This window comes from Manihot esculenta, chromosome 9 (assembly GCF_001659605.2).
Source record: "Manihot esculenta cultivar AM560-2 chromosome 9, M.esculenta_v8, whole genome shotgun sequence".
In the NCBI taxonomy this organism is placed as follows: Eukaryota; Viridiplantae; Streptophyta; class Magnoliopsida; order Malpighiales; family Euphorbiaceae; genus Manihot; species Manihot esculenta.
Genome location: NC_035169.2, coordinates 37,139,808 through 37,163,924, shown reverse-complemented (window position 1 = coordinate 37,163,924; position 24,117 = coordinate 37,139,808). Strand labels below are relative to the sequence as shown.

At 36.3% G+C, this 24,117-nt stretch overlaps 4 protein-coding genes across 5 annotated transcripts; all 4 read right to left on the bottom strand.

Annotated features, from left to right (window-relative positions):
* Positions 1-405: 405 nt before the first annotated feature.
* LOC110623388 (dynamin-related protein 4C) lies at positions 406-2,812 on the bottom strand. The gene has a single exon (XM_021768313.2). It carries the CDS (start codon positions 2,601-2,603, stop codon positions 588-590), a length of 2,016 nt encoding a protein of 671 aa, XP_021624005.2. The 5' UTR covers positions 2,604-2,812; the 3' UTR covers positions 406-587.
* A 5,714-nt stretch (positions 2,813-8,526) lies between these two features.
* On the bottom strand, positions 8,527-10,153 carry LOC110622379 (ALBINO3-like protein 2, chloroplastic). 2 transcript variants are annotated; one of them, XM_043959620.1, is made up of 2 exons: positions 9,699-10,153; positions 8,527-9,429 (listed from the first exon to the last, which is right to left on the bottom strand). In XM_043959620.1, exons 1-2 carry the CDS (start codon positions 10,106-10,108, stop codon positions 9,342-9,344), a joined length of 498 nt encoding a protein of 165 aa, XP_043815555.1. In that variant the 5' UTR covers positions 10,109-10,153; the 3' UTR covers positions 8,527-9,341. The 2 variants fall into 2 exon arrangements, with proteins under 2 accessions (XP_043815555.1, XP_021622557.1); XM_021766865.2 differs by having other exon boundaries at positions 8,527-9,567; positions 9,699-10,152.
* A 647-nt stretch (positions 10,154-10,800) lies between these two features.
* LOC122724651 (dynamin-related protein 4C-like) lies at positions 10,801-22,022 on the bottom strand. Its single transcript, XM_043960191.1, has 2 exons — positions 21,518-22,022; positions 10,801-11,291 (listed from the first exon to the last, which is right to left on the bottom strand). Exons 1-2 carry the CDS (start codon positions 22,020-22,022, stop codon positions 10,801-10,803), a joined length of 996 nt encoding a protein of 331 aa, XP_043816126.1.
* Positions 22,023-22,029: 7 nt separating this feature from the next.
* Positions 22,030-22,982, bottom strand: LOC122724650 (putative dynamin-related protein 4A). Its single transcript, XM_043960190.1, has one exon. It carries the CDS (start codon positions 22,819-22,821, stop codon positions 22,030-22,032), a length of 792 nt encoding a protein of 263 aa, XP_043816125.1. The 5' UTR covers positions 22,822-22,982.
* Positions 22,983-24,117: the final 1,135 nt, after the last annotated feature.

Sequence of the window (24,117 nt, the reverse complement as noted above, 5' to 3'; positions counted from 1 at the left end):
CTGTAAATAAATCAACAGCTGGTTGTGATGCTTCGCGCGAATCCGCCCACGGTATTTTAGATATATTTGATATTTTTTTAATTTCATACAAGTCAAATAATAGTTCTACCTTAATAAATTTTGTAATAAGATTAATTTTTATTAACCTGTTAATATTTTTATTAAATGAATTTTTTTTATAAATTCAAGTTTATATATAAATAAGTTTAGTAATTATTAACTGAATATTACATTTAAATTTAAACATGCATTATATATTTTAATTGTTTTTAAAAAATTTATTATTGTACTAATAAAAAATATATATAGTCTAATATATTTTTTAATAATGACAATATATAATGATTAAATAGTAAAAAAAAAATTAGAAAAAAAAAAAAAGGAAAAATCATCAAATCAATAGTATAGAAGGCCTAACAGCTTTCATATTTCATTGGTTAAACACACAAAAGCATGAGAAGATTACATATGGGAGCCCCAGGGTTACAATTTAAAACTCAAATCCTTCTCCTACACAAAACAACTACTATTATTTTCAAGTTACTAAACTCTAAACACACAAAAGAAGGATGAAGTCTAGCTCCACTCTAATCATTATAGGTAGCAATCTTGTCCATGATATTTCCCAAGACCTTCTTGGACTCTCCAAGCAACTTGATGCTCACGTTCAGCTTCTCACGTTTAGCAGCAACTGAGGGCGATTCCTCCAGCATTCTTTCTACTGCACCTCCGTGACTGCTCATCAACTCGCTAAAGATCTCCTTTTCCATCTCTTTGTTCACAAGATTTTGAACGCTGAACTGCAAATGCAGAGCCATATAATCAACCAGTCTCCTCAATACAATCTTCCAGTAAGCTGTCATTTTCATCTTCAGGTCAAAAGCTTGGTGCAGAACATTCTGATGTTCTCTGATATTCCCAGCTTCAACCTCTCCAATACCTGCAATCTCTGCCTTAGAATACCCATGTGTCAGGATTTTATTCTTAAATGTATCCAGTTGGCCCATGAGCTTGTTCCATTCGTTCATGTATTCAGGACTGCAAGTGTAATCTGTCATCTTCTCCATTTGAACTATTTCTGCAATCCAATTAATAGACTGCTCTTTCATTTTTGATATAAGGTTATGGCCTGCTCGTCTGGTAGAGAACTGAAGCTGGTGGTAATTCTCAGAGTGATGCATCAAAACAGACACTACCACGCTTTCAATGTAAGCCCACACTTTTTCAAAGAAATCGATAGGCATTCTTGATATCCCCTCAACTTTTCTCTGCAGAATACCGAGGAAGGCAGCGCGAGGAAGGAAATTTGGCAGTTCAATCCCTCTGGCTTCCTCCAGAACAAGAATCTCCTCCACCAGGAAGTTCCTCCTAGGGTCACTTTCAGAGCATTTATGAAGTTCATCTGAGTAAAGATTGAGCATTTCTACCAATCTAGCAGTGCAATGCATATGATAATCATCAACGTACTCGTCAAACTCTCCTCTGATAAGTATTTTCCTGAGAGACTCTTTGGCTGATCCAACAATACCCATGAAAGCTGCCATGGCTTCAGCTGGAGAAGCAAGGGTCTTAGGCATCCTATTCAGGTCTGAAATGCTTGCTTTTAGCTTGTCATCAATCTTTCTCACTATATCTGGCAAGCACCTGGCTATGATAGTTGCTTGAATTTGAGTCAGTTTTTGAGCCAGAACTGGAATACCCACCATATATTTATCAATCCTGGAGAGAAGATGATGATTTTTGAACAATTTAGCTTCTTCCTCTCGCGCCTCCTCGTAAGATTCATCACCAATTCGATTCCTTACACAGACATAACCCAGGCCTATATTCACATCATCTGCAGTAACTTTCTCAAGCAGCCCTTCAGGTGCCTTATCAGACTTGGTGACCACAGCAAGAGTTCTCTCACCAGTCTTGTCCACTTGCTGTGACATCCTAATGGATTCACAAGTGGGAAAATCCACAGTTGCAGACAACACATTCAGAATAATACTCTCTTCAGGCCTTATATACTCCATGATAATACCTGCAATCTGCTCGTAGATATCCTCCGGCTGACCATGAACAGGAACTCTAGTGATTCCTGGGAGATCAACCATAGTAAGATCAGGAACACCTTTCTTTTTCACTACCAGAGTTAATGGAGTGTTGGATATGCCCTTTCCATCTCCTGCAATCTCATCAGTGGCAAGATTAATAGCATCTGCGACGTGAGCTTCATCAGTGGCTACTATTTTGCCACTGAACTCCAGGAAAAGCTCCGGTGTGGGAGATGGGTGGTGTTGCAGCCTCATTACAAGGGGAACTCTGGTGCAAATGCCCTGGCCACGGGGAAGGTTGATACCAGCTAGCGATTCAAGAACGCTGGATTTTCCAGAAGATTGATCCCCAACAACAACGATGGTGGGGAGCTGTATACCTTCTTTCGTGACATTGAGGTGCCTAAGCTTATCAACTGCATCAAGAAGTGGACGAATATGATCGTTATAAGATGACACAAGGGGCACATGGCTTTCAATTTTTTCGTCTTCTTCTTCATGAACCAAAGCAAGTGAATCCTCTTCATATTCTATAATTTCTAGGGCAGTTGGGGAAGAACCCATTTTCTGGGAAAGAGAATTTTGGTTTTGGTTTTGGTGTTGAAGATAAGAACTCAAGGAAAAGCCAAGGAAGAGAAATTAGAGATGAATGTGCAGTTGGACGGCTTGGAACCAAGTGGGATGGAGTTCAAGTGAAGTAGGAAGAGAGAATTTATAGAAGAGTAGAAGTGGGAGTAGAGGAACAGAGATTTGCAGGATAAATTGATAAACTTTTGGAAAAACATTTGATGGGTAACGGGAAACCGAATATGCATTCCAAGAAAAAATGGGAAAGAACAAAAAGACAAGAAAAAAAAAAGCAAGAAAAGCAGAGTGGGGTCTCCTTTCGATGCGACTCCTGTCACTGTTGTACTTGTCTACTTAAGCGGGAAGGGATTGACCCCTTCGGAAGGAAGGAACCGAGAGTCCATTAGGTTAATTTACAAAATAATCACTCAAATGTTATCTGAATGTTGAATTAGATTATTAAATTTATTATTTAAATTCATTTTAGAGTTTAAAAAAAAATCCTCATATTTTTGGATATACACAAATATAACAAAATTTATAAATTTAATTTTGTCCCCTTTATTATTATTTTATTATCTAATTTTTACAAAAATTTAAAAATTAGTTTATAAAAATAAATTCAATTAAATTTTTATATTTTTAATTAAAAGCCAAATAAATTTAATTTAAAATTTCAGATCAAATAAATTTTATATTTTTATTAAGGATCAAATAAATTTTAATATAATATAATATTATTTTTAATAATAAAATGTTATTTTATATAATTTAAAATATCAAATGTTTAATATTTTAATTAATATAAAAATTTTTAAAAATATATAAATATAATAATATAAAATTTTATTTTTATTATGAAAAATAATATTTTATTATTAAAAAAAATAATATTATATTAAATAATAATATAGTTGGCTCTAATAACGATACATGAACCTAATTAATCTAAAAATTTAAATTAAATTTATTTAATCTTTTAAGTAAAATACAAAGATTATTTTATTAATTATTATATTATTATACTGTACATTTTTTATCGTAAAATAAATTTAAATTTTAAAAAATTTTATAATAATTAAAAATTATAAAATAATTAAAAATTTTATATGTGAAATTTTATAACTGTTTTAAATTTAATATTTAAATTTAATATTAAATCTAACCTTTATAATTTTATTATATTATCTCGAAATTTTTATAATAGTTTATTATGATTATTTTTTTAATATAAATAGTTTACATTTTTGAAAAAAAAATTACTCTATTTTTATTTTATTCATTATCTTCTCTATATTTTTTATTAGATTATAAATTAAAAATAAAATTTTATTGTTTTAATTTTAAAAATTAAAATTTTAAAAAAATTTATTTAATCTTAAAATATCGTAAAATAACAGTGTTGAATATGATTTAAATTTTATTAAAATCTTATTTTACATTGATAAAAGAAAATATTATCCTTTAAATATCATAAAATAAATCTTTAAAAATAGTATTGAATATGACTTAGATTTTATTAAAATTTTATTTTACAATGGTGAAAGAAAATATCATCCTTCAACTATGGAAGTAAATTTTATTAAAAGAAAATAATTAAAATTCTACTATAAAATCTGAATTATTACAAATTGTTACGGTTAAAAATTAATGGTGAACAATAAAATCATATTAATTTATTATTATCAATATTACTTTGTTTTTGTTTTTCTTCTTACTGTCTACTAAAAAAATAAATATAGATTAAATTTTAAATTTATGCATTCAATTTAAAAATAAATTTAAAAAAATGTGTTAAATTAATTTTTTTTCATTTTAGCCTTAAGAGTAATAAGTTATAAGATAATGTAATTGACAATATTCTTGTACATTTTTTAATCAATTGAAAATAAATGAAAATAACTATTTCTTAGGATTATTAATTATATTTCTTTGTCTATTGAAATTGGCTATTTCTTATTTCTTTCTGATTTACTTTTTTTTTTTTGTTATTTGTTATACATGCTTGACTATGTTTTCATAAATTTTGTAATTTAATTTTTTTTAACTTATTAGCTCTATAGTTGCTTTTATAGATGGTATTTATTTTAATTATAGACATAAATTTATTTATTTATTATTTTTGCTTTTATTTATAGTAAGAGTATTATAAAGAAAATGAAAGTAGAATTTTATATATATTGAAAAGTCTCTAAATTATGAAAATAATAATAATTTTGCTTAAATTATTTAAAAGTGTGAGGTATTTTTTTTAATTATGCTTCTTGATCAAATAAAAAAAATGAGATAATTTTTTTATACTGAATATTTGAATTAAGGTACATGAGTGTTTTAGTATCAATATTTTTTTTAAAATTTTATAGTTATTCTTATTAGTTCTAAAATACCAAACCATTTTCTTAGTTAATTGAGATACCTGCGTAGAAATCTATGAATCAAACAAATAAATTTTACAGTATTATCTTTTTATGACTTGTTATGCCCTATAATTATATTTTTTTATATTATTATTTTGAAAAATAGACTTATATTTATTTATTTTTATTTTTATTCATAGTAGCATTAAGAGTATTATGATATAATAAAATAAAATATATATTTTTTAATTAATAAAACTCCTATGAATTATGCAAAAAATTATAAGTTTTAGGTAAAATATTTAAAAGTCTGGGGTTTTTCGCTAAAATTAATTCTCCTATTCTTAAAAAAAAAATTCAAATTTAATTATTTTAGTTTCAATTGTATAAAACTTTATTCATCAATTGAATTTTTATTTTTTTAGGTTTAAAAAAAAAAGTTTATATTGTACTGTTCAAGGAAAAAATAAAATAAAGTTTACAAAATTTTTTATCTTTATATTTTAGTTTCAATATGTATAAAACTTTATTTATCAATTAAATTTTTATTTTTTTTAGATTTGAAAGAAAAAGTTTATATTGTACAATTCAAAAAAAGAATAAACTTAAGTTTATAAAATTATTGATCTTTATATGCTTTGAAACAAACACTTAAATAGCACAATGACAAATTTGACAATATTTTAATTAGGGTCATTATTTTTTCTATTGAAATTAATAATTACATGTTTACAGAGTTTATAAATGATGAATGGGTGGTTACTTGTTACATGTAAATGATATAATTGTAATTATATTTAACACAAGTTATAATATAGTGTGTGAAACTAAATATTTTTCTATTCATAAATTTGATATAAAATATATAAAGAAAGCCATTTCAAAAAATATATATATATAAAAAAAACAAATATGATTTGAGTATTAAAATTGAAATGATAATATAATTATATCATAATAGCAAAAAAAATTAGATACATAAATGTCAAACTAGTAAATACTCCATATAATGTTAATTCTCAAAGAAAAATAGATATGATATTATTGTAATTTAGATATACACATATTAGTAAAAAATTATTGCATTTAATGAATTTTTTAGACTTGATCTCATTAGACTATTTTTGAAAAGTATCATAAGTTATATTATTCTATATAGTGTATATCTCATTGCATTAGAAGAATATAGTGATATTAATTGAAATTTAGATTCAAATGATATAAAATCCACTAGTATACTTGAAAATCAATTATTATTATCAAAATCGCCATAGAATCATACTTTATTATTATGAACTTAGATGGTAATGAAGTTTGAGTGGCTAAGAAATTTTTTAGCAAATATTTTATTGAAAATAAAACCAATATCATTTGTGTATTGTGATTGCCAAACGATAATAGATATTGTAAAGAATAAAATTTTCAATAGCAAAAATAAATATATTCGTCTAAAACATAATATGGTAAGGCAATTGCTGATAAATGAAATTATATTAATTAATTATGTAGAGCCAGAAGTTGATTTGGTCAATCATCTGACTAAATATTTGAAGAAAGAAATTAATAAATGAAATGTCGAATGGAATGCGACTTAGCAAATCTAAAACAGAAATTTCACCATTGGAGATTTCATAAAAAAGATTCATATGGGTAATAACGAGTCACTTGTTAGTTCTACTAACACTATTTAACATTGTCATTTCCTATGTTTCCTCGTATGGTGTGAGAAGTGATAATAAGAAGATGAGTTAAAATCTCTTAATAATATTTCTATTTTTGTGGGTGATGTATAAATTGCAGTAGGAATATTACCTATATAAATGTGGAGTGAGGCTGCTTGTGGCATAATTTATAGAGTACTTATGAACTATCTGGTGTGCGTATGGCCTATTAACACACCAATTCCCAATTACGTTGTATGTATGTTAAGTCTTATTAATTTAGATTTGGTTTATAGTCCAAAATACACTATATTCGAAATATATATACTAAATTTTTATAAATTTTTTTTACTTTTGATTATATTATTTTAAGATTTTTATAATAGTTTATCACGAATATTTTTTTTACTATAAATAGTATGCACATTCACAAAAAAAGTCACTCATATTTTATACATTATTTATTTTTTTCTCAATACTTTCTATTGGATTATAAATTAAAAATAAATTTTATTATTATAATCTAAAAATTAAAATTTTAAGAAAACTTATTTAATTTTAAAAGATTATAAAATAATTATTAAGCACGGTATCCAATATAATTCAGATTTTAATATTCTATCATATTTTTCAACTTTAATTTATTTTGCTACACATGAATCTATATTAATAATAATGTTGACCGTAGATATTGATTATGTTTATTTAATTTATTAAATAAATACTACCCTTCGCCTCACAATAATTATTATTTAAAATTTATACATCCAAATCAATAAAATAAATTCATAACTTTAATTTTAAAAATAATTATAATAACTTATTTTAAAATACCCTTCGAATTATCATATTTTTTTACATATTAATATTAAATTAGTTAAAAACTAATAAGCGTATATATAAAAAATACTTTCTTTCATTCCATAATTTTTATCAGTTTTATATTTTTATATATATTGAAGAAATTTTTTTAATTAATTTTTTAATTATATTTATTTTAAAGATATTAAATTTTATTAAATGTTAAAAGATATTTTAAAAATTTTTTTAAAAATAAAATAAAATAAAATAGGATTATAATAATTAATTTATATCCTTATAGTATTAAAAAATGTGAATAATAATTTTAAAATAATTAAAAAAATGAATAAAAATTATAAAATAGAGTGTGTAATAATTAATATTATCTTGAAATTTTTAAAATGATGGATAATTTAAGAAAAAGATTTTTCTAAAACTACAGGGGGCGACTGAGATAATATTATGAAATTAATAATTAATGGCATACAATAAATAAGCTATTAATATTTTATACATTTATTTTTAATAGTTTAACAATATTTAATATTTTATTATTTAATATATATATTATATAAATACTATAATCGAGGATTCAATGAAATGCTCCTTGTGCAAAATCCTCCCTTTCTAGTCAGAGAGTGGGTTTTTCCTCCCCGGATGGGTGGTGTGAACAAACTTTCTTCTTCTGTATTTCCTTGAGCGAAATCCTCCCTTTTTAGTAAGAGAACGGGTTTTTCCTCTCCGGATGGGAGGTGTAAACAAACTTTCTTCTTTTGTATTTTCTTTATTAATTGTGTTGGTTGGGAGTTTTTCTATGATAGGCATCTCTTGGGATCGATATAAGGCATTACGTTAAAAATGGTGATCCTTAAATACCAATGTTATCATCTCTTCTCAGCAAGAGTACATTTAAATTTTTTTTTGGCTGTTGGTTTGTCTAACTTTCTTGTGTCATAAGCATAATGCTTTTCCTATACACAAAGCATCCGTGCAACGCTATTAAACTCATCCATGAGTATACCAGTCAATCTTTCCCTGAAAGAATGTCACCCAAGATAAAAGAGGTGTGTTGCAGAAACTAAATAAAAACATGTTAAAAAGTTTACAAACAATAGCCAAAACACTTTATTAATAATATGAAAATTTATAAAGAATAAAGCAAACTTTATGTACTCCTATTTACCTACGTTACACCTCCTAAACATGTGGTGAAGAGGGAGCCTCCAACATGTGGCTAAAAATAGGCTTCTAGAACTTTCAGAGACTAACTATAATTTTACTCTTTCAGGAGAATTATGAATATGCTGAAGAAAGTGCAGGTGGAATCCTCTTGACTGGAGTAAAACTGCTGTCAAGCAGATTTTCCAAAGGTTTTAGATTAGTCTGATATCCTCCAAACTGTTTTGGGTGGTTCTGACCAATTCAGAGCTAATCTAAAACTTTTTGCCGTCAACTGAATCTCACTAGTGAGTTTTCGCATATTTTAAATCCTTTTGAAAGTTTCACGCGCCTCCCAGCACGTCTCATCGCCTTACTGCCTTATTGTAGCTCGCAGGGATGAACCTCATCTTGCATGGCTCCGTAGGCCTACCAGCAGTCGCTCCACTGCCGCTCTCCTGTGCGTCCGCCTGTGCTCCCTGCACGCACCTGCTCTGCACGTGTGCCTCGCGCCTCGCACCAATCGAACCTTGTTTAGGTGCTTCGCAGGAATATGGCTGCAGCACCTTACACCCCTGCACGCCAAGCAGGCCCAGTTGGCAAATGAGGTTGGCGTGAGCCTTCCCTAGGCCTATCATGCCCAGCCAACTGTCTGGGCATCAGCCAGCTACCTCTGCTACCACCTGCGCCCATTTTTAGCAGAAATGCCAAGCCTTTCTATTTTTGGACTTTTATGCCCCTCTTGTCCATCGGCCGTCCTATAGGACTACGACCAACGAATCCTCCCCCACCAACGTCATTGAAACTATTATGAAGCAATATAGTAATGCATAAACAGTGTCTTGGCTGCAGAAGAAAAGAAACAGTGAAAACTCACATTTTGGAAGTAACTCCGATATACGCTTCAACTTGTTAAGTTGCAGAACAAGTAAAGGGAACAACAAAACTCGCATAGATACTGTGGCTGAAATAATAACTATCCACCTGCAGAATCGTTGTCAGAAAAGTAAAAAAGACGAAATTGTATTCACCTTTTTTTCTTGCAAAAAAAAACTTTTGTTTTCATTTACGCTTTCTCAGCAACCAAACAGCGGGTACAAACAATACGAACTCACCAAGGCAAGCCAGTGAGATCATGAAACCCATCAAGCAACGAAATCAATGCTCGAACAGGAAGAATCGACTCCTCGCCGCCAGTGCTACCCTTAACTACAGCTTCGGCAACCTCATTAACTGCAAATTCTGGAGGCTTTGACTCGACGCCAGACATGGTAACTGAGTCGGCGAAAAACTCCAAGTCGTCATCTGATCGAGTCGAGAAGGATCGATTGTTAAACAAATGAAAAGAAGTGAATGCGTTCGCGTAGTGAGGCCCGCGGGGATTATGAGAGGGAATTGGAGCTTGCGAGAGGAGCGGGGTAGGGTTTATAAGGAAGTGAGAAACATAGGCACGAGAGAGAGAGTTTAGAGAGGAGACGGCACGAGAACGGCGGAGGTGAGAGAGCAAGAGCTTGGGAATACCCATCGCGGCGAAAGACAAGAGACCGCAGCACAAGGGCCTAAGGTTAATGATAAACGTTAAAAGTACCGTTTAACGACATGTCGTTTGACTATAAATAAATCAACAGCTGGTTGTGATGCTTCGCGCGAATCCGCCCACGGTATTTTAGATATATTTGATATTTTTTTAATTTCATACAATATTGAATTATTTTAGTCAAATAATAGTTCTACCTTAATAAATTTTGTAATAAGATTAATTTTTATTAACCTGTTAATATTTTTATTAAATGAATTTTTTTTATAAATTCAAGTTTATATATAAATAAGTTTAGTAATTATTAACTGAATATTACATTTAAATTTAAACATGCATTATACATTTTAATTGTTTTTACATAATTATTTTTAACAAATTTATTATTTTACTAATAAAAAATATATATATTTCAATAAATTTTTTAATAATGACAGTATATAATGATTAAATCGTAAATTTAAAAAAAAAAAAAAAGGAAAAATCATCAAATCAATAGTATAGAAGGCCTAACAGCTTTCATATTTCATTGGTTAACACACAAGCATGAGAAGATTACATGTGGGAGTCCCAGGGTTAAAATTTAAAGCTCGAATCCTTCTCCTACACAAAACAACTACTACTATTTTCAAGTTACTAAACTCTAAACACACAAAAGAAGGATGAAGTCTAGCTCCACTCTAATCATTATAGGTAGCAATCTTGTCCATGATATTTCCCAAAACCTTCTTGGACTCTCCAAGCAACTTGATGCTCATGTTCAGCTTCTCACGTTTAGCAGCAACTGAGGGCGATTCCTCCAGCATTGTTTCTACTGCACCTCCGTGACTGCTCATCAACTCGCTAACGATCTCCTTTTCCATCTCTTTGTTCACAAGATTTTGAACGCTGAACTGCAATTGCAGAGCCATATAATCAACCAGTCTCCTCAATACAATCTTCCAGTAAGCTGTCATTTTCATCTTCAGGTCAAAAGCTTGGTGCAGAACATTCTGATGTTCTCTGATATTCCCAGCGTCAACCTCTCCAATACCTGCAATCTCTGCCTTAGAATACCCATATGTCAGGATTCTATTCTTAAATGTATCCAGTTGGCCCATGAGCTTGTTCCATTCATTCATGTATTCAGGACTGCAAGTGTAATCTGTCATCTTCTCCATTTGAACTATTTCTGCAATCCAATTAATAGACTGCTCTTTCATTTTTGATATAAGGTTATGGCCTGCTCGTCTGGTAGAGAACTGAAGCTGGTGGTAATTGTAATACCCGGCTAGACTCCGGTATCGGAATTCCTACCGTCCGGTGGGATTTCGGTTGTCGGGAACTTCTAGAAGGGTAAAGACATGTTTTATGAAATGTTTTTATGTTTTTAATGATCTTAAAGTATGAAACTAAATGAGTTTTTGCATGAAAATAGCATTGGAGGAAAACCCAGGTTCGGCCGCCGAAAGTCAAGTTCGGCCGCCGAACATGCATGTGTTTTGGAGGCACGTTAGGCCCCCGAAAGCATGAGTTAGGGAAGTTCAGGTTCGGCCGCCGAAAGTCAAGTTCGGCCGCCGAACATTTGCATGGATGCGGAGGCACATTCGGCCCCCGAACGTGGCCTGGCCAGCCACCTATAAAAGGGTCCCTTAGCCGAAAATGGGCGAGCTTTTTCTCCCCATTTCGGCCAAGGTGAGCATTCCGCCATCCTTCCCCAATCTTGAGTTTTTCCTTCCTTTTTCCATGATCTTTACAAGTTTATAACTTTGGTTTTGAAGATCTTTGAGCTTAGAACAAGTTTTGGAGCTTGGAGACCAAAAGTTGGAACTTCTCCCATCTCCAAGTTTAGATCTCCTCAACCCTCGATCTTCAAGAGGTAAGAGCCGATCTTAAGCTCTTCATGTGTTTTAAGTAAGTTTTAAGTGATTTTATGGGGTAGAATGACATGTATAGGGTTGTATGAGTTTTTAAGCAAATGTTAAGTTTTAAGTGATTTATGATCAATGTATGATGTTTGAGTATGCTTGAAGTGTTGTAGTTGGGGTATTTGATGTTTTGAGGCCCCTAGGAACTTGTATGCATGATTTGGGTGAAGTATATGCATGATGTGAGAGTTGGGAGGCATTTGTGCATAGGGGAGCCAAAGTTTCTGCCCTTTGGCAGAAACCAGGTTCGGCAGCCGAAGGCACTTTCGGCCGCCGAACATGGCTTGAGAGGCAGCTTTAGGCTGCCGAAGCTTGCCCCCGAAAATTGGAGTTTCGGCTCTGTCCGAGACTTTCGGCCGCCGAAGGTGCCGCCGAACATGCATGAGTTTCGTCTCTGTCTGGGAGTTTCGGCCGCCGAAGGTGCCGCCGAACCTGCCTGACTTTCGTCTCTGGAGGGACTTTCGGCCGCCGAAGGTGCCGCCGAAAGTGCCCTGTCCAGCCTTTTCTTGCATGATTCCTAGGAGTGTTTTGGTGATGTTTTAGGAGGTTTTTGGGGGTATGTCTAGAGTTATGTTCTTGTTGTTTGGTGCCTCATTTGAGTCCACCTGTGTAGGTTCGGACCCGAGGAACCGAGACCCCCGGTTGTGAGATAGTCGTTCCGAGTTCGTTGTTACAACTTCAGTCACCAGGTGAGTGGAACAACTTCTTAAATTTTTAAAGTAAATGAGTAAATGAATAAATGAATAAATGAATAAATGAATGAATCATAAAGCATTGCCCATGCATCATTATGCTATGCAATATTTCAGGATGTTTGCATTAGATCTCACGAATATGCTGCATTGCATAAATTGATGTTGTTGTGGATGAATGTTGAGTGATCCATTAGCCCTCGTATGTTATGTCATGATATGATGATGATACGGTATGGAAGTCCAGGAAGACCCATTCTACGTCCCTGGCACTATGTAAGAGAAAGACCAGGACCCATTCTACGTTCTGGCACTAATGGAAATGTAGAGGGCTATTGGTGACAAATTCATCCTTTATGTGATTAACTGTGATGTGTTGCATTCCATGAAAGCATGAATAAGAAAAAGTTATATAATAATATACCTAAAAATGGAGGAATCTTAATAATAAAATGAATAATAACATACCTAAAAAGGGTGGAATTAAAGCAAATATTTTTAGTTTCCGCTCATTGGGCTTTATAGCTCACCCCCTCTCCCCTAACCCCAGTCTTGCAGGTGCAGAGTAGATAGAGAAGTCAGCAGAGTAAGAGAAGATTATGTAATAGCTTAGCTGTGGACATGGTTTGTAGCAATGTAAAAGTATAAGATGTAATGTAATGTAAGATTGATAATGTGCTTGACTAGAGTCTGTTGTATTCCCAGTACACGTGGTCTTGTATGAGATATAATGTTTTTATGATGATTATGTAATCCAAGCCTATGTTATGTTATGTTACCCCATTGGAATATTTGATGAGGATTCCAATGAGGGGTTTATGTTATGTTGTGCATGCACAGGCTAGGCTTGGCAAAGAAATGTTTGAATGAATGAAAGAAAAGTTTTTTTTTTATTTTTATTTTTATGTATGTTGTTGACCATGTATGGGATTAAACAGGTTCACAGGATGTATGTTTGGCTTGCTACGGGTCCCGGCGGCCTTAAGCCGATCTGGATCCTAGCGCCGGTGGCGGCCTGATTTTCGGGTCGTAAAAAGAGTGGTATCAGAGCCCTAGGTTCATATGGTCGGACCTAGAGTGTCGGGCTCATAGATATGATAGAGAGTCAAGCACAATAGGAAATCATGTCCACTAGGATAGGATGTAGAGTCCTGTCTAGAATGAAAGTATGATATGCCATGAGATATGCTATGTATATGATGTGGGTTCATGTGTTTCCACATGAACCATTGGATGCTAATGTTTTGATTTCTGTGCTGTTTTTCAGTAATCAGAATGCGAGGAACTCGTCGATCAGCTAGATTGGCTAGAGTACCACCGGAGGATGAGGGCACGAGCGCCCGTCCTCCAGCATTGCCAAGGGCAATGTCGAGTAGGTCCCACAGGGACAGAGCAGTGGGAGATCCTAGAAGATCTCTGGATCTGGGTAGAAACAGATCAGTAAGAGGAACGGTTCAAGGAGACAGGTCAGTGGATGCGGGAGAAGAGATGGATGTGGACCAGAGAAGGGATGGTAGTCTTGGTGTGAGCATGTCAGAAGAGGGCATGGGTGAGTCTCAGGGAGGCACTCAGGCCTCGGGGTTTATTCCACCACCCCAGTACCCACCTTTTTCACCATACCCCGGGTATTCGATGGGAGGTACATCGGATTACCCCAGTGTTAATCCTTACCCTTCTCACATGCCATACCCACCTTTTTACCCACAGTATCCACAGTACCCTATGTACCCACCTCCATCCTTCCATCCAGGCACAGCAAACCCTATCCCAGGGGATGCCGCACCTCCACCACCAGCAGAAACCGCAGTGACAGAAAACCAAAGACCTCAACCTACCTCATCTGGAGGGAGCAAGGCTAAGATGACCGACTATATGAAGTTGGGTGCCCCTCAGTTTGATGATGGTGATGATCCGTTTGTGTACCTGGAGAAGGTCAAAACGATTACAGATGAGATAGGGGCTGATGATAGTAGAGCCATTCAGATGGCTGGTTTCACTCTGAAATGCAAGAAGGCACGAGAATGGTTCAAGAACTATGTGAAACCAAAGGTGGACAGTTTGTCATGGGAGGAGTTTGCGAATGAGTTCGCAGGATGGGCTTTCCCTGACAGTTCCAGGGAGCTGAAGGTGATTGAGTTCGAACAGCTGAAGCAGACTGATGAGATGGGTGTCGATGAGTACACCGACAGATTCTTAGAGTTGTTGCCATTTGCTGGGCAGCATCTGGATACAGATCCGAAGAAATCGAGGAGGTATGTCATGAGGCTCAATTCCAGGTATTCCTCTTTGATTCAGTCAGCTGATAGAGAAAGTTTCCATACCATTATAGACATGGCCAGGAGAATGGAGGCTAGTGCCGTAATAGAGGGAAAAGTCAAGCAGTCTGTGGCACAACCTTCTGGTTCTAAGACCCCAGGTGGGGGAAGGATAGACCCTTCATCCTTGAGTTCAGCTAGTAAGAAGTGGGGCAATACCACTAAGAAACCAAAGAAAAATAAGTTCTGGAGCAAGATCAAATCAGGTCTGGGATTAGGAAGTGGCTCAAGTTCTGGTGCTGATAATGCAGTGTGTGCAAGGTGTGGTAAGCTACACAGGGGAGTATGCCGGTTTGGGACGACAGCCTGCTATAGGTGTGGGCAAGAGGGACACATGTCTTGGGAGTGTCCGAGAGCAGTTCCTACGGCACAGCCCCAGCAGACAACTTCGGGTAGCGTAGCACAGCCAGCAGCTTCAGCCGCAACACAGGCTAGTGGCAGAGGCCGAGGGAGAGGGTCAGCCTCTTCTTCATCAGTTTACAGAGGGGAAGGTCCGTCAGCTCCAGCACGGATCTTCACAATGACGCAGCAAGAGGCAAACGCATCCAACACCGTGGTGTCAGGTAATATCATCATTGGTTGTTCAGATGTTTATGCCTTAATGGACCCGGGTGCATCCCATTCTTTTGTTTCTCCGAGAGCGGTCGAGAGGTTGGGTTTGATGGTCTCTGGGTTAGAGTGTCCCCTATGGGTCAGCGGACCCAAATGTGACCCGTCAGTGGCAGAGTCAGTCTGCCAGTACAGTCCAGTTTTCATAGAGGGAAGATGCCTATCCGCCGACCTAGTGGTTCTAGACTTGACAGATTTTGACGTCATTCTAGGGATGGATTGGCTATCTACCCATGGTGCTACCTTGGATTGCAGAGACAAGGTGGTTAAGTTCAGATGTCAGGATGGGTCAGAGGTCGTCTTTAGAGGAGACAGGGGGAGTACACCTAGAGGTTTGATATCAGCCCTACAGGCTCGTAGGTTGCTCAGGAGGGGTTGTCAGGGTTATCTAGCTCATGTGAGAGAGCTAGACAGAGATGTCAGAGAGCCCGCCTCGGTGCCTGTGGTTAGAGAGTTCTTAGATGTTTTCCCAGACGAGCTGCCAGGTTTACCGCCTCCTAGGGAGATAGAGTTCGAAATAGAATTGATGCCAGGAACCAGACCGATCTCTATCCCTCCCTACAGGATGGCGCCAGCAGAGCTGAAAGAGCTTAAAGAACAGTTGCAAGAGCTGGTAGACAAGGGTTTCATCCGACCGAGTGCCTCACCTTGGGGTGCTCCAGTGTTGTTCGTGAAGAAGAAGGATGGATCCCTTAGACTTTGTATCGACTATAGACAGTTGAACAAGGTTACTACCAAGAACAAGTACCCGTTGCCTAGGATCGATGATCTATTCGACCAGCTAGCAGGAGCAGGTTGTTTCTCCAAAATAGATCTGAGATCTGGGTATCATCAGCTGAGGATCAGAGATGAAGATGTGCCAAAGACGGCATTCAGGACCAGATATGGGCATTATGAGTTTCTTGTGATGCCGTTCGGGTTAACTAACGCCCCTGCAGCATTCATGGATCTCATGAACAGAGTATTTAGCCAATACCTGGATCACTTCGTTATTGTCTTCATAGATGATATCTTAGTGTATTCCAGGAATGCAGAAGAGCATGCCCATCATCTGCGGTTGGTCTTGCAGACTTTGAGGGAACATGGCTTGTATGCCAAGTTCTCTAAATGTGAGTTCTGGCTAAGGAGCATTTCGTTCTTGGGGCATGTAGTGTCAGAGAATGGGATAGAGGTAGACCCCAAGAAGACAGAGACTGTGGTTAACTGGCCTAGACCCACTTCAGTGACGGAGATCAGAAGTTTCTTGGGTTTGGCAGGTTACTACAGGAGGTTCGTTCAGGACTTCTCAAAGATAGCAGCTCCTCTGACCAGACTAACCAGGAAGAATCAGAAATTTCTGTGGACCGACCAGTGCGAAGAGAGTTTTGAAGAGCTTAAGAGGAGGTTGACTTCAGCACCCGTGTTAGCACTGCCATCTAGTGGAGAGGACTTTACAGTCTTTTGTGATGCGTCCCGTGTGGGACTGGGATGTGTGCTTATGCAGAATGAGAGGGTGATTGCTTATGCTTCTAGACAGCTAAAGAAGCATGAGTTGAATTACCCCACGCATGACCTTGAGATGGCAGCAGTAATCTTTGCACTCAAGATGTGGAGGCACTACCTCTATGGGGTAAAATGTGAGATCTTTACAGATCATAAGAGCCTGCAGTACATCCTGAGTCAAAGAGATTTGAATTTGAGACAGAGAAGATGGGTAGAACTGCTCAGTGACTATGATTGCAAAATCCAGTATCATCCGGGTAAGGCTAATGTTGTAGCTGATGCCTTAAGCCGGAAATCACTCGGCAGTCTATCCCACATCACAGCAGAACGAAGACCAGTAGTAAAGGAGTTCTACAAGCTCATCGAAGAAGGGCTACAGCTAGAGTTGTCAGGTACAGGTGCCTTAGTGGCTCAGATGAAAGTGACACCCGTGTTCCTTGAGCAAGTTGCTCAGAAACAGCATGAGGACCCCGAGTTAGTGAAGATTGCCAGGACTGTTCAGTCAGGCAAGAATGATGAGTTCAGATTTGACAACAAGGGGATCCTCCGCTATGGGAGTCGATTATGTGTACCAGATGACATAGGGCTAAAAGGAGACATTATGAGAGAGGCTCATAATGCAAGATACAGCATTCACCCCGGAGCCACCAAGATGTATCAAGATCTAAAGAAGGTTTATTGGTGGCCAACTATGAAGAAAGAAGTGGCGCAGTTCGTGTCAGCCTGCGAAGTGTGTCAGAGGGTGAAGCTAGAACATCAGAAGCCAGCTGGAATGCTTAACCCGCTACCGATTCCAGAATGGAAATGGGAAAACATAGCTATGGACTTCGTAGTAGGGTTACCGGCGACGTCCAACCGATTGGACTCCATATGGGTGATTGTGGACAGACTCACCAAATCTGCTCACTTCCTCCCTGTCAGGAGTGGCTACTCTGTGGACAAGTTGGCGCAGGTGTATGTAGATGAGATTGTCAGGCTGCATGGGGTTCCAGTGTCTATAGTGTCAGATAGAGGGCCTCAGTTCACTTCCAGATTTTGGCGGAGTCTGCAAAATGCCATGGGTACTAGGTTAGACTTCAGTACTGCCTTCCATCCCCAGACTGATGGACAGTCAGAGAGGACCATCCAAACAATAGAAGATATGCTCAGAATGTGTGTGCTAGATTTTGGCGGTTCTTGGAGGCAACATCTACCTTTAGTAGAGTTCGCCTACAATAACAGCTATCATGCTAGCATCGGGATGGCTCCATATGAAGCTTTGTATGGAAGGAAGTGCAGATCACCTGTTTGCTGGGAAGAAGTTGGAGAGAAGGCCTTGGCAGGGCCTGAGCTAGTAGAGATTACCAGCAGGGTGGTACCCATAATCAGAGAAAGAATCAAGACTGCTGCAAGCAGACAGAAGAGTTATGCAGACATCCGCAGAAGACTAGTTGAATTTCAGGAGGGGGACCTGGTATTGCTTAAGGTGTCTCCAATGAAAGGAGTGGTTAGGTTCGGGAAGAAAGGTAAGCTAGCCCCACGATACATCGGACCCTTTGAAATCTTGCAAAAGATTGGGAATGTGTCGTACAAGCTGGACTTACCTGCTTCAATGGCAAGAATCCATCCGGTTTTCCATGTTTCCATGTTGAGGAAGTTTGTGTCAGATCCGAGTAAGGTTCTTAGTGAGCCTGATGTGGAGATCCAAGAGGATCTCACCTATGTGGAGCAGCCAGTGCGGATCATAGACACCCAGATCAGAAAGCTAAGAAACAAGGAAATCCCGATGGTAAAAGTCCTTTGGAACCACCACAATATAGAAGAATGTACCTGGGAGACACGGGAGTCCATGCTCCAACAGTATCCCCACCTCTTTTAGAGGTTAGTATCTATGTGTTTAGTATATATGTTATGTTCTATGTTATGCATGTATTAGTTGAGGAACATTCGGGGACGAATGTTCTTAAGGGGGGGAGAATGTAATACCCGGCTAGACTCCGGTATCGGAATTCCTACCGTCCGGTGGGATTTCGGTTGTCGGGAACTTCTAGAAGGGTAAAGACATGTTTTATGAAATGTTTTTATGTTTTTAATGATCTTAAAGTATGAAACTAAATGAGTTTTTGCATGAAAATAGCATTGGAGGAAAACCCAGGTTCGGCCGCCGAAAGTCAAGTTCGGCCGCCGAACATGCATGTGTTTTGGAGGCACGTTAGGCCCCCGAAAGCATGAGTTAGGGAAGTTCAGGTTCGGCCGCCGAAAGTCAAGTTCGGCCGCCGAACATTTGCATGGATGCGGAGGCACATTCGGCCCCCGAACGTGGCCTGGCCAGCCACCTATAAAAGGGTCCCTTAGCCGAAAATGGGCGAGCTTTTTCTCCCCATTTCGGCCAAGGTGAGCATTCCGCCATCCTTCCCCAATCTTGAGTTTTTCCTTCCTTTTTCCATGATCTTTACAAGTTTATAACTTTGGTTTTGAAGATCTTTGAGCTTAGAACAAGTTTTGGAGCTTGGAGACCAAAAGTTGGAACTTCTCCCATCTCCAAGTTTAGATCTCCTCAACCCTCGATCTTCAAGAGGTAAGAGCCGATCTTAAGCTCTTCATGTGTTTTAAGTAAGTTTTAAGTGATTTTATGGGGTAGAATGACATGTATAGGGTTGTATGAGTTTTTAAGCAAATGTTAAGTTTTAAGTGATTTATGATCAATGTATGATGTTTGAGTATGCTTGAAGTGTTGTAGTTGGGGTATTTGATGTTTTGAGGCCCCTAGGAACTTGTATGCATGATTTGGGTGAAGTATATGCATGATGTGAGAGTTGGGAGGCATTTGTGCATAGGGGAGCCAAAGTTTCTGCCCTTTGGCAGAAACCAGGTTCGGCAGCCGAAGGCACTTTCGGCCGCCGAACATGGCTTGAGAGGCAGCTTTAGGCTGCCGAAGCTTGCCCCCGAAAATTGGAGTTTCGGCTCTGTCCGAGACTTTCGGCCGCCGAAGGTGCCGCCGAACATGCATGAGTTTCGTCTCTGTCTGGGAGTTTCGGCCGCCGAAGGTGCCGCCGAACCTGCCTGACTTTCGTCTCTGGAGGGACTTTCGGCCGCCGAAGGTGCCGCCGAAAGTGCCCTGTCCAGCCTTTTCTTGCATGATTCCTAGGAGTGTTTTGGTGATGTTTTAGGAGGTTTTTGGGGGTATGTCTAGAGTTATGTTCTTGTTGTTTGGTGCCTCATTTGAGTTCACCTGTGTAGGTTCGGACCCGAGGAACCGAGACCCCCGGTTGTGAGATAGTCGTTCCGAGTTCGTTGTTACAACTTCAGTCACCAGGTGAGTGGAACAACTTCTTAAATTTTTAAAGTAAATGAGTAAATGAATAAATGAATAAATGAATAAATGAATAAATGAATAAATGAATGAATCATAAAGCATTGCCCATGCATCATTATGCTATGCAATATTTCAGGATGTTTGCATTAGATCTCACGAATATGCTGCATTGCATAAATTGATGTTGTTGTGGATGAATGTTGAGTGATCCATTAGCCCTCGTATGTTATGTCATGATATGATGATGATACGGTATGGAAGTCCAGGAAGACCCATTCTACGTCCCTGGCACTATGTAAGAGAAAGACCAGGACCCATTCTACGTTCTGGCACTAATGGAAATGTAGAGGGCTATTGGTGACAAATTCATCCTTTATGTGATTAACTGTGATGTGTTGCATTCCATGAAAGCATGAATAAGAAAAAGTTATATAATAATATACCTAAAAATGGAGGAATCTTAATAATAAAATGAATAATAACATACCTAAAAAGGGTGGAATTAAAGCAAATATTTTTAGTTTCCGCTCATTGGGCTTTATAGCTCACCCCCTCTCCCCTAACCCCAGTCTTGCAGGTGCAGAGTAGATAGAGAAGTCAGCAGAGTAAGAGAAGATTATGTAATAGCTTAGCTGTGGACATGGTTTGTAGCAATGTAAAAGTATAAGATGTAATGTAATGTAAGATTGATAATGTGCTTGACTAGAGTCTGTTGTATTCCCAGTACACGTGGTCTTGTATGAGATATAATGTTTTTATGATGATTATGTAATCCAAGCCTATGTTATGTTATGTTACCCCATTGGAATATTTGATGAGGATTCCAATGAGGGGTTTATGTTATGTTGTGCATGCACAGGCTAGGCTTGGCAAAGAAATGTTTGAATGAATGAAAGAAAAGTTTTTTTTTTTTATTTTTATTTTTATGTATGTTGTTGACCATGTATGGGATTAAACAGGTTCACAGGATGTATGTTTGGCTTGCTACGGGTCCCGGCGGCCTTAAGCCGATCTGGATCCTAGCGCCGGTGGCGGCCTGATTTTCGGGTCGTTACAGTAATTCTCAGAGTGATGCATCAAAACAGACACTAACACACTTTCAATGTAAGCCCACACTTTTTCAAAGAAATGGATAGGCATTCTTGATATCCCCTCAACTTTTCTCTGCAGAATACTGAGGAAGGCAGTGTGAGGAAGGAAATTTGGCAGTTCAATCCCTTTGGCTTCCTCCAGAACACGAATCTCCTCCACCAGGAAGTTCGTCCTAGGGTCACTTTCAGAGCATTTATGAAGTTCATCTGAGTAAAGATTGAGCATTTCTACCAATCTAGCAGTGCAATGCATATGATAATCATCAACGTACTCGTCAAACTCTCCTCTGATAAGTATTTTCCTGAGAGACTCTTTGGCTGATCCAACAATACCCATGAAAGCTGCCATGGCTTCAGCTGGAGAAGCAAGGGTCTTAGGCATCCTATTCAGCTCTGAAATGCTTGCTTTTAGCTTGTCATCAATATTTCTCACTATATCTGGCAAGCACCTGGCTATGATAGTTGCTTGAATTTGAGACAGTTTTTGAGCCAGAACTGGAATACCCACCATAGATTTTTCAATCCTGGCCTATATTCACATCATCTGCAGTAACCTTCTCAAGCAGCCCTTCAGGTGCCTTATCAGACTTGGTGACCACAGCAAGAGTTCTCTCACCAGTCTTGTCCACTTGCCGTGACATCCTAATGGATTCACAAGTGGGAAAATCCACAGTTGCAGACAACACATTCAGAATAATACTCTCTTCAGGCCTTATATACTCCATGATAATACCTGCAATCTGCTCGTAGATATCCTCCGGCTGACCATGAACAGGAACTCTAGTGATTCCTGGGAGATCAACCATAGTAAGATCAGGAACACCTTTCTTTTTCACTACCAGAGTTAATGGAGTGTTGGATATGCCCTTTCCATCTCCTGCAATCTCATCAGTGGCAATATTAATAGCATCTGCGACGTGAGCTTCATCAGTGGCTACTATTTTGCCACTGAACTCCAGGAAAAGCTCCGGTGTGGGAGATGGGTGGTGTTGCAGCCTCATTACAAGGGGAACTCTGGTGCAAATGCCCTGGCCACGGGGAAGGTTGATACCAGCTAGCGATTCAAGAACGCTGGATTTTCCAGAAGATTGATCCCCAACAACAACGATGGTGGGGAGCTGTATACCTTCTTTCGTGACATTGAGGTGCCTAAGCTTATCAACTGCATCAAGAAGTGGACGAATATGATCGTTATAAGATGACACAAGGGGCACATGGCTTTCAATTTTTTCGTCATCTTCTTCATGAACCAAAGCAAGTGAATCCTCTTCATATCCTATAATTTCTAGGGCAGTTGGGGAAGAACCCATTTTCTGGGAAAGAGAATTTTGGTTTTGGTGTTGAAGATAAGAACTCAAGGAAAAGCCAAGGAAGAGAAATTAGAGATGAATGTGCAGTTGGACGACTTGGAACCAAGTGGGATGGAGTTCAAGTGAAGTAGGAAGAGGGAATTTATGGAAGAGTAGAAGTGGGAGTAGAGGAAGAGAGATTTGAAGTTTATGGCATTTAATGGGCGATAATGTACTGTTTAAATTTTGAAATTTTAATTAATATCATTTAAATAAAGATAAAATATAAAAAAATTATTAAAATTTTTTAAAAGTTTAAAAGTAAATTTTTAATAAATTAGAAATTTTATTTATAATAAAAATAAAATTTATAAAATTATAAAAATATTTAAAATATTAAAAAAAATAATTAAAAAGACAAGAAAAAAAGCAACAAAAGCAGATTGGCAGGATTCGAATCCTGTCACTGTTGTACTTGTCTACATAAGCGGGAAGGAAAGGATTGACCCCTTCGGAAGGAAGGAATAATCAATTACTCAAATGTTATCTGAATGTTGAATTAGATGATTAAATTTATTATTTAAATTAATTTAGAGTTAAATGAAAAATCCTCATAATTTTGGATATACACAAATATAACAAAATTTTGAAACTTGTGAATTTTTCTTTTGACAAGTTTCAGAAGTAGATGATATTAAAATATAAGGTAATTTTGATGCTATAAACTTTTAAAATTTTGGGATAAGTAATATTAGATAATTTTTATAAATTTTTATCAACAGCTAAATTTATAAATTTAATTTCGTCCCATTATTATTATTTTATTATCTAATTTTTACAAAAATTTAGAAATTAATTTATAAAAAATAAATTCAATTAAATTTTTATATTTTTAATTAAGAGCCAAATAAATTTAATTTAAAATTTTAGATCAATTAAATTTTTATATTTTTATTAAGGACCAAATAAATGTTAATATAATATAATATTATTTTTAATAATAAAATATTATTTTATATAATTTAAAATATTAAATATTAAATATTTTAATTAATATAAAAATTTTCAAAAATATATAAATATAATAAATAGTTTTTAAAATTATAAAAATAAAATTTTATCATATAAAAATATTTTTATTATTAAAAGATAGTATTATATTAAATGATAATTTATTTAGCTCCCGATAACCATACATGAATCTAATTAATCTAAAATTTTAAATTGTATTTATTTAATCTTTTAAGTAAAATACAAAGGTTATCCTATTAACTATTATATTATTATACTATATTTTTTTATTATAAAATAAATTTA